At 44.8% G+C, this 12007-nt stretch overlaps 1 protein-coding gene across 2 annotated transcripts in view; it reads left to right on the forward strand.

Annotated features, from left to right (window-relative positions):
* The first annotated feature begins 7943 nt into the window (after positions 1-7943).
* Positions 7944-12007, forward strand: part of CTTNBP2 (cortactin binding protein 2) — a 187298-nt gene continuing 183234 nt past the window's right edge. For both annotated transcript variants that reach the window (XR_007772047.1, XM_050936032.1), the window contains exon 1: positions 7944-8057. Coding sequence is in view for 1 of the 2 variants with exons in the window: in XM_050936032.1 (XP_050791989.1) it covers positions 7995-8057 (63 nt within the window). In the remaining variant the exon portion in view is untranslated. The remainder of the gene's footprint in view (positions 8058-12007) is intronic.

Genomic DNA, 12007 nt, shown 5'->3' on the forward strand with positions numbered 1-12007 from the left:
CAAAAGCATTTGGAGGTTAGCATAGAGGAGTCTGCAAGCCAATACGAAAAAAAAAAGCGATAAATCTAATCATGTCTTCCTAGACATTTCTTGATCTACTTACATATCTGGGGGTTTCAAATAAGTAGTCAATAGGTATGATCTGATGGTTTTTCATACCTGACTTAAAGCTTCCAGAGCCTAGTTCAGCCCTGTTCCTACCCTGCATCTCCTCTCTCTGGAGAACAACAATAGATAGATAAAGGGAAAGTTTTTTTTTCCCAATTTTAAAAAAGTTCTAGCCCTTCCATTGGCTCTTTTGGTCAGGTTCCCACTCCTTCCTTTTACCTATGGGCTTTTTTAACCCTTTATAGGTAAAGCAAGTAGAGAATAGCTACTAACAGGGATTTTATATCTGGCTGGCTGGGTGTCCATACAAGGGAGCTACCTCCCCCTGCCCTTCATTTATCACAGGTGTTGTGAGGCTTAATTAATTAATATTTATAGAGTGCTTTAACATAGAGTATCTAGCACCTTTCCTCAACAATGTAAGAGTGGAATATTGCACAACTTTAAATGAGCATGTTTCCTAATTGATCAGCAATGTAACAATGAAACAAAGTTAATAGGGATGACTTTAAGTGCAGAGTTACTGTACAATGAATGGGGAGAGACAGGCACCTAGGTCATGGGTTTTCAAACTGCGGATCGTGACTCAGTACTGGGTCATGGCATGGAAGGCACTGAGTCATGGCGGCTTTGGTCTGCACCACTGACTAGGCCATTAAAAGTCCCATTGGCAGTGTTTCCCAGCTAAGGCATGTTAGTTTCTACCTGTTCTGACACCGCGCTGCACCCCGGCAGTGGCCAGCAGCAGGTCCCGCTCCTAAGTGGGAGGGGGGGTGCACAGGACTTCGCGTGCTGCCCCCGTTCCAAGCACTGCACTCCCATGGGCCAGTTTTCACAGCATAACTGAGAACAGGGTCTTGCCTGAGATCCCTCCTACCTAAGATCTTAAAATCAGTGAAGGAGGGAAGGTTGCTTTATCTCACACGTTCTTGTTAGTTGCTCTTCCTGCAGCCTTCTCTGTGTATAAATACACTAATTTTGCACAACTGTGGAATGCCAAGTTGGTGCAAGTTACTTTGCAACTTAGACTTGTTTTCTCTACTTACACCTGATGTATAACTTTCATCACTATTTATATGATCACTGAATTTGGGCTAGGGACTTATGTGTCAGTTGTATCTCTTTCCCTCAGGCTGGATTTGGCCCTGAATGTTAATTTCCATACCAGAAGTTCAAACTAGCTTATGAAACAGAGAAATCCTTAGATTACTGTAGTATTGATGAAGGAGTTAAGTTTCAAAGTTGAGAGTATAGAAAATTCACAATACAATGGTTCAGTCTCAACAATGAGCCAGTGCACAGTTTTCAATGGTCTGTAAGCCTGTTCCTTCACCACCGCAGATGCTGAATTTCACCCATGAGGGAGTAAACTTCCTACTAAACTTCCACATCAGCAGCAAGGGAATTAATTCCCCTGTGTTGTGGTTATATTGATGGAGCTAATGACCTAGTGAAGCAGTTTTACTTCATTAGTAAGTAAACTTCTCCCTAGTGAAGCATTTCAATACAAACAGCATTTCATTACCAGCTTCCTAGCATAGGGGTTTAATCCAACTGCTAAGGGAGTTAACTCCTTAGTGTGATCAGTCCTTCTTGGCAGTCAATTGCTTAAATTCCCTTGTGATTTTTATTTGCTCAGTTATGCAGATAACTTCTTAATGAAGCTGTTTCATGCAGTGAGTCCTCATTTTCCTAGTGCAATATTACAGTCTGCACAGCAAGATAGTAGTAGTTCAACACTGACAGCAAGAATAACTCCATTACACTGGAATTTGTCCCCCATTACAGTGGTTCCATTTTGGCAGTACTACACTTTCAGCTTGGCAGGAGGATGGTTAACTGTCCCATTTTCTGGATGGGATGGTTGTACCATAGGAATCATTTCAAAAAGCATCCTTTTGTATAATAAAAATGGAGGTAGGCCAGAAGTGTTAGGGATAACAATTCCTTTTTTATTTTTTTTAAATGAGATCCTGCAATAATGTCATCTGACATTCCCTCAGGAAATTAGTTCCCCAGGATAGCGCTTTGAGGGTTAAAAGTTAAATTCCAAAATGAGGGCATGTACTCCCAAGTGCTGCAGATTCTGGCATCATTCTTGCCAGTGAGGGAATAAACTCTTACAGTCCTGGAGGCAGGAGAATTCATGTTCCAGCTATCACCATTACAGCCAATATGATCCCAGCAGCACACATTTTTACTATGTTCAGGGAAAACCTTGTTTTCTGACTAGAGTTGCCATTGCCTTTAAAAGCAAATTAGTTACCAGTGCCTTCTCTTGAAATCTGTTTGAGAGATATTGATTCACATACCCTTATTACTTCAGTTAACATCCTCTTGTGGGCTTCTTCACATTCCTTACCAAATCTGCAGATTGTGTCAGTGAAACATAAGGTAAGATCTTTCTTTTTCTAGATGCTCTCAAAGAGATGATCTTCTGCATAACACGGGCCATAGGATTTACCTGAATTAATTCCTGCATCATGTCCAGTAGCTATGTTTGAACATGATTGCACATTTTTTCTAAAAGGTATGTTCTATTTTAGAAAAACATCCAAAATTTCAGGCGATGGACAATCTGTCACAACCTTTTGGTAAATTATTCCAGTGATTAATTATCCTCACTGTTAAAAATATACACCTAATTTCTAGTCTGAATGTGTCTAGTTTCAGCTTCCACCAACTGATTCTTGTTATACCTCTGTCTATTAGGCAATGTCTACACTATAAAGTTAAGTCAACTTAAGTTACATCAACATACAGCCACCGCTATAATTAAATCGCGGTTGCATGTCCACACTATGCTCCTTGTGTCGGCAGGACTGGCCATAGGGTATTTTGTGAAGGGTTTGCAATGCCTCATGGGGCCAGGTTCAGTGTCACATGATGCAGGTTTCTCAATCCCATTGTTCCATGGACATCCTACTAGGTTTCCAGCTGCTTTTCAACTGCCCTGGTAACCTCTGAACCAGCCATCTGTGTCAGAAAGCATGGATCCTGCACTGCTTTTCAGTATTGTAAACACAAGGCTATAAGAGAGAAGCTTAATGGAGGGAGTAGGGCTATTCACCACCATTCTGACCCCAGCCCCCTCCTTATAGAAGCGGTATGTTTGTGGCTCTGCACCAAAGGTGATTATTTGCCTTCCTTGCCTTCTGATATGCCTGCCACAGCTCTTTGATTTGTACACGGCACTGCTGCATGTCCCTATCGTAGCCCTTCCCCTCCATGCCTTGAGCAAGTTCCTGCGGCTGGGAGGGCAGCTGTGCCTGCACAGCCTCCTCTCCCCACAGACCCAGGAGATCCACCACCTCCCGTGTAGTCCAGAGGGTGTCCACTTGTATACCTGGTTGCAGGACAGTGGAGTTCAAGACGGTGACTTGAATAGTCATGTTGGGCATTGTGGGATACCTCCTGGAGGCCATTTATGTCAGTGTAAGTAACATAGTGTTTACGCTGACACTGCATCTCTCTAACTACGTTGCTCTAAGCTCTATGCTTTTTGTCAAAGTGGTTTTATTATGTCAGCAAAGCAGGCAAGATAAAGTGGCAGAAGGAGCATTGCAGTGTGTACACCTCCATAGTTAGGTCAACATAAGCTGCCTTATATCAAGAAAGCTGTGTAGTTTAGACATGATCTTAGTCTGAAAAGGCCTTTATTGTCAAATTTCTGTTCAATATGTAGGTTCTTATAGACTGATCAAATCACCCCTTAATATTCTCTTTAAAAATCTAGATTGAGCTCCTGGAGTCACTCTCTATATAAGGCATGTTTTCTAATCCTTGAATTGTTCTTGTCTGAAGCCTCTCCAGTTTATCAACATCCTTCTTGAACTGTGGTCAGCTTTGGGACTTTATTCTGATTGCACACAATAAGCGTGATCCAGTCATGATCACTTCCACCTGATCCTAGCAGGGATGGTGAGTTGTATGGGCCTGTGAGGCCCATGCTCCACCAATATGAGAGCGCAGGGGCCCGGCTCCACCAAAATTCAGAGCCGGGTCTCTCCCCCAGCCATTGGCGGCTCGAAGCACCAGCGCTCCAAGTGCGTGCTTGGGGCGGCAAGCTGCGGGGGAGTGCCCTCCCGGTCTCTGTGAGGGCGGCAGTCAGGCTGCAGGAGCTCCGCCGGTTCCGTGGATTTGGCGGCAATTCAGTGGCGGATACACTGAATCTGTGGGACCAGGAACGGCGGGGAACTCCCGCAGGTGCACTGCCAAGGCAGCCTGCCTGCTGTGCTTGGGGCAGCAAAAAAGCTAGAGCCACCCCTGCCCCCAGTCTCGCCTGTGGCCTCCATGCCCCTCCCCTGGAGTGTCCCTCCTAGCTCTGCCTGCTGCCTGTGGGCAATTTAAAAGGGCCCCTGCCGTCACCACCAGCAGCACAATGGGGCTAAGGCAGCTTCCCGCCTGCTCGCTCTGCTCTGCTTCCAGAAGCAGGCAGCATGTCCCTGTGGCCCCTGCGTGGGGGACCCGTTCTGGGCACCACCAAAAATCATACAAATCTGCTGCCCCTGTTGCTTAAGTCCTTTTTATCTGTCAAGAGGTCTAATTTAGAATTCCCCCATGTTAGATGCATCACTTCGAGTTAGGAAATTGTCATCTATAATACATAGAAATTCCAAGGAAGTTTTAGTATTAGTAGCATGAAACTTCAAGTATGTCACTCAGTTTGAAGTCCCCCATGATAAGTTTTGCCCCTGGAATATTTTAGAAAGATGCTTAAGAAACCGGCCATCCTGTAGTTCAATTTGGTGGCAGACAATCCCCCTAGCCTGTGCTTTAATTGTTAGAACATTGATATATAAGCATTCATGATCATTTGCTTCCTAGTTGTCAGTGATTTGGAAACAGGTTACACCACTTTTGACATAAAGTGCAACTCCCCATTCTTTTTGCTCATTTAATTCTTCTTAAATAGGTTATAATCAGTCATTTTTAGCATTCTAGTCACATAAATCTCCCCACCAGGTTTCTGTAAAACCAGCTCCTAGCATTAGTGTATAGGAAATTAAAGAATGTCTTCTCTTCATGTCCCTTGGCTCCTTGATTAATTTTGTACTTGACATCTTGATTTTGTGCTAAACTAATGTTCGTTTGTTCTCTTTTTCACATTCCCCTTTTACTGTTATATTCTCCTGACTAGTCCAGCCAATCTGCCCCCAAGAAAACTGGTTCCCCTTCCGCTGACATGGAGGCCATCCATACTGTACAGCGCCCTCTCCCTATCAAAGGTGGCCCAGTATTCCACAAAACCCTTTACTTTACACAACTTAACTAACTAGCAGTTCACTTCCAGAATCTTCATTCCCTTGTAGGACTGGATCTCCTAGACTACTTGGACATCCCCCTTCTTCAGCGCCCATCAATGTTCTCTGAAGTCAACTATATTCTGGGAGGTATTGTGAGAACTAGTCTGAGTTGGCATGGTGAGTCTCACCTGGGGAAGATAGCAGAAGTAATCTAAATTAGCAATGAGGTGGACCCCTTGGAAAGACCATGATACCTGAGGGGTCACTTTCACGATAAGCTTGTTTTCACGCATTTAACTTTCTGTAAACATTCTTCTTTGGGCTGCAGTCTCTTCTGTTTGCTCTGAGCCCACACATAGATTTTTATTTTATTTTATGAGAGGTTGGTAAGATAACTAAAAATAGTAAAATGTTACTTGAGTGAGGATGGTCAGCAGCCAGGTAGACAGCCTTCTTGATGCAGTGTGGTTCAGTGTAACCAGTAACTCCCTTCCCTGTTGTTGTGCCGTGAAAGCAAGCAAACACCCCTTTCCATGAGGGCAGTTTGTTTGGTAATGGAGGGAATGAATGCTCTCCTGCACAGCAACTGTATCCTGAGGGTGAGGGATTGAACTTTCCAATCCTAGTGTGCCAGTTTTGTAACCACAGGAAAGAAACAAGTTTAACTCACGGGTCTGGGGACAGGCCTAGCAGAAGAGTGACCTTTCCAACCATCTCTTGAGCTCAGCAGAGCAGCTGCATCAGTGAGAATGTTATTTCTCTGCAGCCGGACAGCGATATTCCAGCAGTAAAAAAGTGAACTTCTTCCCCCAACTACAGAAGCTCCTTTGCCTCACTACAGTGATTAAAATAAACCAGCCGCAGCAACACAGCAATCAAGGCCCTAGCTTGAACATGTGGTGAAGGGAGTTTTTCCTCTCTAGCATGGCAGTGAGGGTGTTTTCTGTTTTTACATAGCCCCAGACGAGGAGACAAGACTAGCTTTAGGGGTACAGAGGACAAGTAGCAACATGGGGCATAAAGAGGGAGAAGCATTCACCAATTCAAACCTCCCATCTGACCCCCATTTACCAGGTTTTGGGGCATCATGTTGCTTGGGGCATCATGTTGCTTGGGGCATCAAGTCTCAAAAGCCATTCTTAGGTGAAGGGATGTGCAGAGGCGGCTCTAGGAATTTTGCCGCCCCAAGCACAGCAGGCAGGCTGCCTTCCGTGGCGTGCCTGCAGGAGGTCCTCCGAAGCAGTGGGACCAGCGGACCCTCTGCAGGCACGCCACCAAGGGCAGCCTGCCTGCCGCCCTTTTGGCACTGGCAGAGCGCCCCTGCGGCTTGCCGCCCCAAGCATGCGCTTGGTGTGCTGGGGCCTGGAGCCGCCCCTCGGGATGTGTCTGGCACAGTCAGAGCTGCCAGAGAATAACCATCACTTAGTGCAGTGGCACAGTCTTTGTAAGCAAGGGATGCATAATTCCTAGTCTGGAGATAGTCACAAAAGTGAGCGAGTTCTCTGTCCAGCAAAAGCTCAAACAATCCTGAGCACAGTAGGTACCAATGCCCGGCATGGCAGTGTGGTCCCTGTAGTGGTTAGACTGTAATTAAGTGCTGTGGTGTCCCCAATAAAGGAATTAAGCACTGATGCTGTCAAGACAAGGAAAGGGTTAGGCATATAACCATCCAGTAAGTGCTAGAATAAGTGATGACTGAAGTAGGAGGCATAGCTCAGGTCAGCCTTAAGTAGGGGGTGGGGATTGGGTGAGTGGCTTGGGCTAGCTCCACAGGGGTCCCATTTTCCCTTTCCCTAGTTAGGTGTGGCCCTGGAACAAGAGCAGCCCCAGCAATGGTGGGGTTAAAGGTGGTCCCACCCTGGAGAAAGTTAAGTGAGGCTGTGGTTCTAGAGTGGGTTAAATGCAGATCTCTGCTCCCTTTGCAGCAGAAAAGCAATAAGTAGAATCTTGAGTGAGCTCCCCTGTGGTGCAGCTAGTGCCAGGCGTGGAAAGCCTGGGCTCGGAGAACACACGCTGCTCAGCCTAGGAGGGCGCGTGGGTGTTGTAATTTAAGCACAGCTGCATCAGCTCTGGCATGGAGGAGTTGAAGGTGGGTCCGAGGCAGGGGGGCTTTGCTTTGACAATTGGAGGGGGAAAGGTACATACAGCTTTAGTCCCAGCACGCAGGGGATTAAGTGCCGCTTCGGGGGGCGGTGGGAGGACTGGACTAAGGCACACTGCTGCCCTGTTTGTTCCCCCCTTGCATAGAAGCCGAGCCCCCCATCTCCCTCCCACTCTCCTCTCCCCAAAGAGGCAGCAGCTGAGGGGCCCTAAGCAGCTTGGGCGGGTGGGCCGGACCCCTCACGCCTTCCGCCGCACCACGCCGGGACGCTCTGCGGGGGACGAAGGGCGAGGCAGAGCTGTGGGTCCACTCGGGGTCCCCTGTCCCAGCTTTCCGTCGCCGGCAGCGGCTGGACGAGCCCGGCCCTGCTGGCTGCCCTCGCTCGGCCCTGGCGCGCAGGGGGTTAAGGGCTGCCGCGGGCGGGCGGGCTGGCGGGCGCGGCCCGGCAGGGAGGGGGTTAAGTGCCTGGCTGCTGCGGAGGCTGCTACTCGGCTTCGCGGCTCGCTTGGAGTCGGAGCTGCAGCCGCTCCAGCGGGAAGATGGCGACGGAGGGAGCGAGCGGGCAGCCCGGCTCCGGCGGCCAGGAGGAACCGGCGGGAACGGTAACTAGGCTGCGGGGACAGGGCGGCAGTGGGGGCTCAGACCCGGCCGGGGCGGCTCGGCTGAGGGGCGCCCCGCGGTGCTACCAGCGGGGGTGTGGAGCCGCCGCAGCTCCCCGAGGCGGTTACCCGCCTTCCAGCGGGGCGCCCGGGCTGTAGCGGTCCGCGCTCTGCTCGGGGGCGCCGGGCGGGGGTTGCGGGGCTCCTGTTGTGGCAGCGCCTGTGTGGGCGGCGCGGGGCTGGGGAGCCGCTCTGTCCCGGAGCCGGGTGCGCGGGCCGGCTGCTGCTCCCTACGGCCAGGTCCCAGGGTCGAGGTTTTCGGACCAGGCGGACTCGCATCTTGAGGGGGCTCTCGGAGGGCTGCGGCTTGTGCGCTTTGTGGCTGGACCCAGAGCCTGCCTGAGGCAAAAGCAGCGTGGTGGGTGGGGGAGAGCGGGACGCAGAGCTTGATGCCGAGGCAGAGTCATTTGCCTTGCTTCAGACGCGTTCAGTAGGAAAGAATTGTCCCTGCTCAAAGAGCCAAGCCGGAGCTTTCCTTTCATGCTGACACACGCTATAGCGGGGTTAAAAATCCCCAAATGACAGGCAGCTTTGGCGTCTTCTCTCTCTCCAGTTATGCTGATCAGTCTAACACGGCTGGACTGATTTTTGCTGCTGTGGCTGTTTCTCTTGGTTTTCTAATAAACTGAAATCTATGGACTCAATTTCTAGGGCATATGCCTGGGGATTTTAAACCTGGAACTCCTATTAGTACAAATAAGAATTGCATGGCTAAATTTTACAATTAATTTGTACTCCTAAAAGTTGTAAACAACATTAAATTTTCACTATGAAAAAATGCATTGCTTAGCATATCAAAGCCTTTACATTTTCACTTTTTTTTTTTATTGGATCCCTTGTGAGGTCATTGACCCAGCACTAGAAAAGAGCAGGTTTTCTGTGAAACTGCTCACAACATTGTCTATTAAATATTCCCTGCATGGTTTTAATATCTTGCTGTATTTGTTTTTCAAATGAAAACACTTTATGGACTCCGTCCTAGGATTTGAATGGTGCTTTTGAAAATAATTTGCAAGATGAAAGTCCATAATTAAGTAGCATGTCAAACCAGTCTAAGTATTTTCAAGTTAATATCCATAAAACTGTTCTGAATTGATATTGGCATAGTACTGAGTCCTTTAAAGGGAACTTAAACTTAACTCAAGTTTATAGCTCTTAGTTTAAATGTAAAACCGAAGACTAGGATGACACTACAAAAATTTCTACAATAGCATTTAAATATTCCAGTGAAAATTGTTTTTAAACAATTAAATTTTGTTTAAATACTGCAACATTAAGAGGCTCAAAATGATGATAAAGAAGTGTGTAACTGGCTTCATTAATTTTAATGGATTAAGCTGCCAAATGCAAAAAAGTAAATGCTATAGTGATAAGTAAACATTTTTAAATATTGTTGTTTTTATAAATGTCAAGTAATTTAAATAACATAGGCAAACACTTGTTCAAGCATTGGTATATTTAGCCATCTAAATAAATACTGAGCAAAACTCAGGCCAGATACTTTGATTCCTAAATACTGTTTTAGTAGCCTAACCTTGGGCATCCATTTAGTGAAAACTCTTATTTTTAATTTGCCAATTATCCTTCAAATGTTTAAATTCCTTGTCCTCTGTTTTTCCTCAAACTAAAATACAAAGTTTATAATAATGAGTATGCTTCAGTTTCTTGTAGCTCAATCCAAAATAATTCTCAAGTAGAACAAAACTGCTGCGTGTGTGGAAATATATTGGAGTGCGTAGCTTTTTAAAAGGGCCAGTATAAGTAAAATTATTAGTTCTCTTCTAAATAAAAAAAAAAAAAGAGAGATCAGTGTTTCTAGGTTATTGCCAGGAAATAGGATTAATTAATAGCTTGAAGTTCAGCAAGACTGCCAGTGGAGTTTTTTAAATTTGGTTTAATGTTTTGTTTGGCGGTTGGAACCTTGAAAGCACAGACTATGCAATGAATGATTTAGAGCGAGTGATAGTAGTTATACAGTAGTGTTTTACTATACTTAAATAGCATCTAATACTGTCAATAGTTCTGCTAGACTACTCTTCAGTTTTGTAGGCATTTGATGCTAAATAGTTATCCTGATGTCTCACTACAACACTGAAAAAATAATTTTTATCTGCTGGCAGATTGTTCTTGGAAAACTTACAGAATAGTATGGAAAAGATGGTCCTACTTTTTTATTGTCCAGGGAATTTGACTGAAAGAGTGGAGTATTTTTTAATGTGCTGTAGTTGGGAATGAAGCCAACATTCTTGTCATTCTGAGGTGTTTTTTTCTTTTCCCCTGATCTAAGTGCTGCAGCTGGTATGCCAAAAAAACCCCAAACCTGGGTCTACACGTTGTTGTCATGGTAATAATGACAGTGGAACACTGGGGGAAGAGTGTATCTGAGTCTGTTTTCCTACCTATGTACCAGGAATGACTGTGGTAAAGTCAGTGGAGTTGCATGAGCATAAAGCCATTGTCATTTAGAATAGAACGTGGCAATGGTTTTAAAAAAATTAAAATACCCTGGGATGACTTGCATCTTCATGATACTGACTGATGATGCTTGTATTATCAAATGTATCATGCCTTTTTGCTGATGTTTTGGGGGCAGCAACCTGCAGTGCCATGAAAGCTGGCTTGACAGATGTGGTGGTCTAACGGTATGTTTAAAGAGGATACCGTGCAAAGCTTGTATCTTTCTAACTGCTCTGTTTGTTAACATTACCAGTAAAATATTGCTCTTTCAGTTGTGGTGGACTAGCAACTGTGGAAATGGTAATCCACAATTTGGCGAAATGGTAATCCACAATTTGGCTAAATGTGTGAACTCTTTGTAAAGCTCTGCATAAAGTACATATAGAATGGAATATTGACATGATTGAAGTCTGTGGGAGTTTTGCTGCTCATGTCAACAGATCCACAATTTCACCAATAGTGTTAAGTGCAGTTCTACAAAGATCAGTCTTCATTATGGCTCCTTAATATTTGTTTTCTTCCAGTAACTCTGTATTGTTACAGATTTAATAACAGGAACTCCCTAGAATCACAGGAAAGAGTCTTAAATGGTTGTATGATATTTTAGACCCACAACTGATAAGGAAAGCTCAAGGTACCACCACTATCAACTAAAAAAACCGCTATAGTCAGAAAGGTTAAGGACAATAAGAAGGAATCTTTTAAATATATTGGGAACAAACTAAATCTTAGCAGTGGTCTAGGTCTGATACTGGACAAACATGGTAAAGTTCAGTCATGATGCATAAAAAGCTAAATATTATGTCTTTGTAAAGAAGCAGGATGATGTAATCATCTTACTGATGTAATAGGAAGAATTTCATTACGCTCTAACTAGTGAGGATGTTAAATATTAAAGTGACTATTAAAGTTGAACATTTTTGAATCTGCAGGACTGCATATCTCTTAACTAAGAGTAGTAAAAATTGGCTGAGGAGCTCTCTGAGCCATTAGTATTGTGTGTGGGTGGTTTAAGAAAACAACAAAACTTGTAACACAATGGAAGTTCCAAGAGGACTAGGAAAATTAATGTTGCAGCAATATTTTGAAAAGGTAAATGAGATGACCCAGGAAACTATAGATCAATTAACCTGACATCGATCCCCAGCAAAATCAAGGGAAGACTGATATGGGATGCTATTGATAAAGAATTAAGATGATTAGCATAATTTATGCTAATCTACATTTTTTATGGAAAATAGGTCTCAAACTTTAATCGGATCACAAGAATGGTTGCTGTAGGTAACCGTGGCATAATATACTTAGCCTTCTGAAAGGCATTTGTCTCAGTCTCACATGATATTCTTAGATATTTAAAAAAGCAATATATAAAATACAGCTTCAGTTAAATGGATCAAAAATGGATAGATCACAAAGTAATTGTAAATGGGGAAACA

Source organism: Gopherus flavomarginatus, chromosome 1, assembly GCF_025201925.1.
Source record: "Gopherus flavomarginatus isolate rGopFla2 chromosome 1, rGopFla2.mat.asm, whole genome shotgun sequence".
Lineage (NCBI taxonomy): Eukaryota > Metazoa > Chordata > Testudines > Testudinidae > Gopherus > Gopherus flavomarginatus.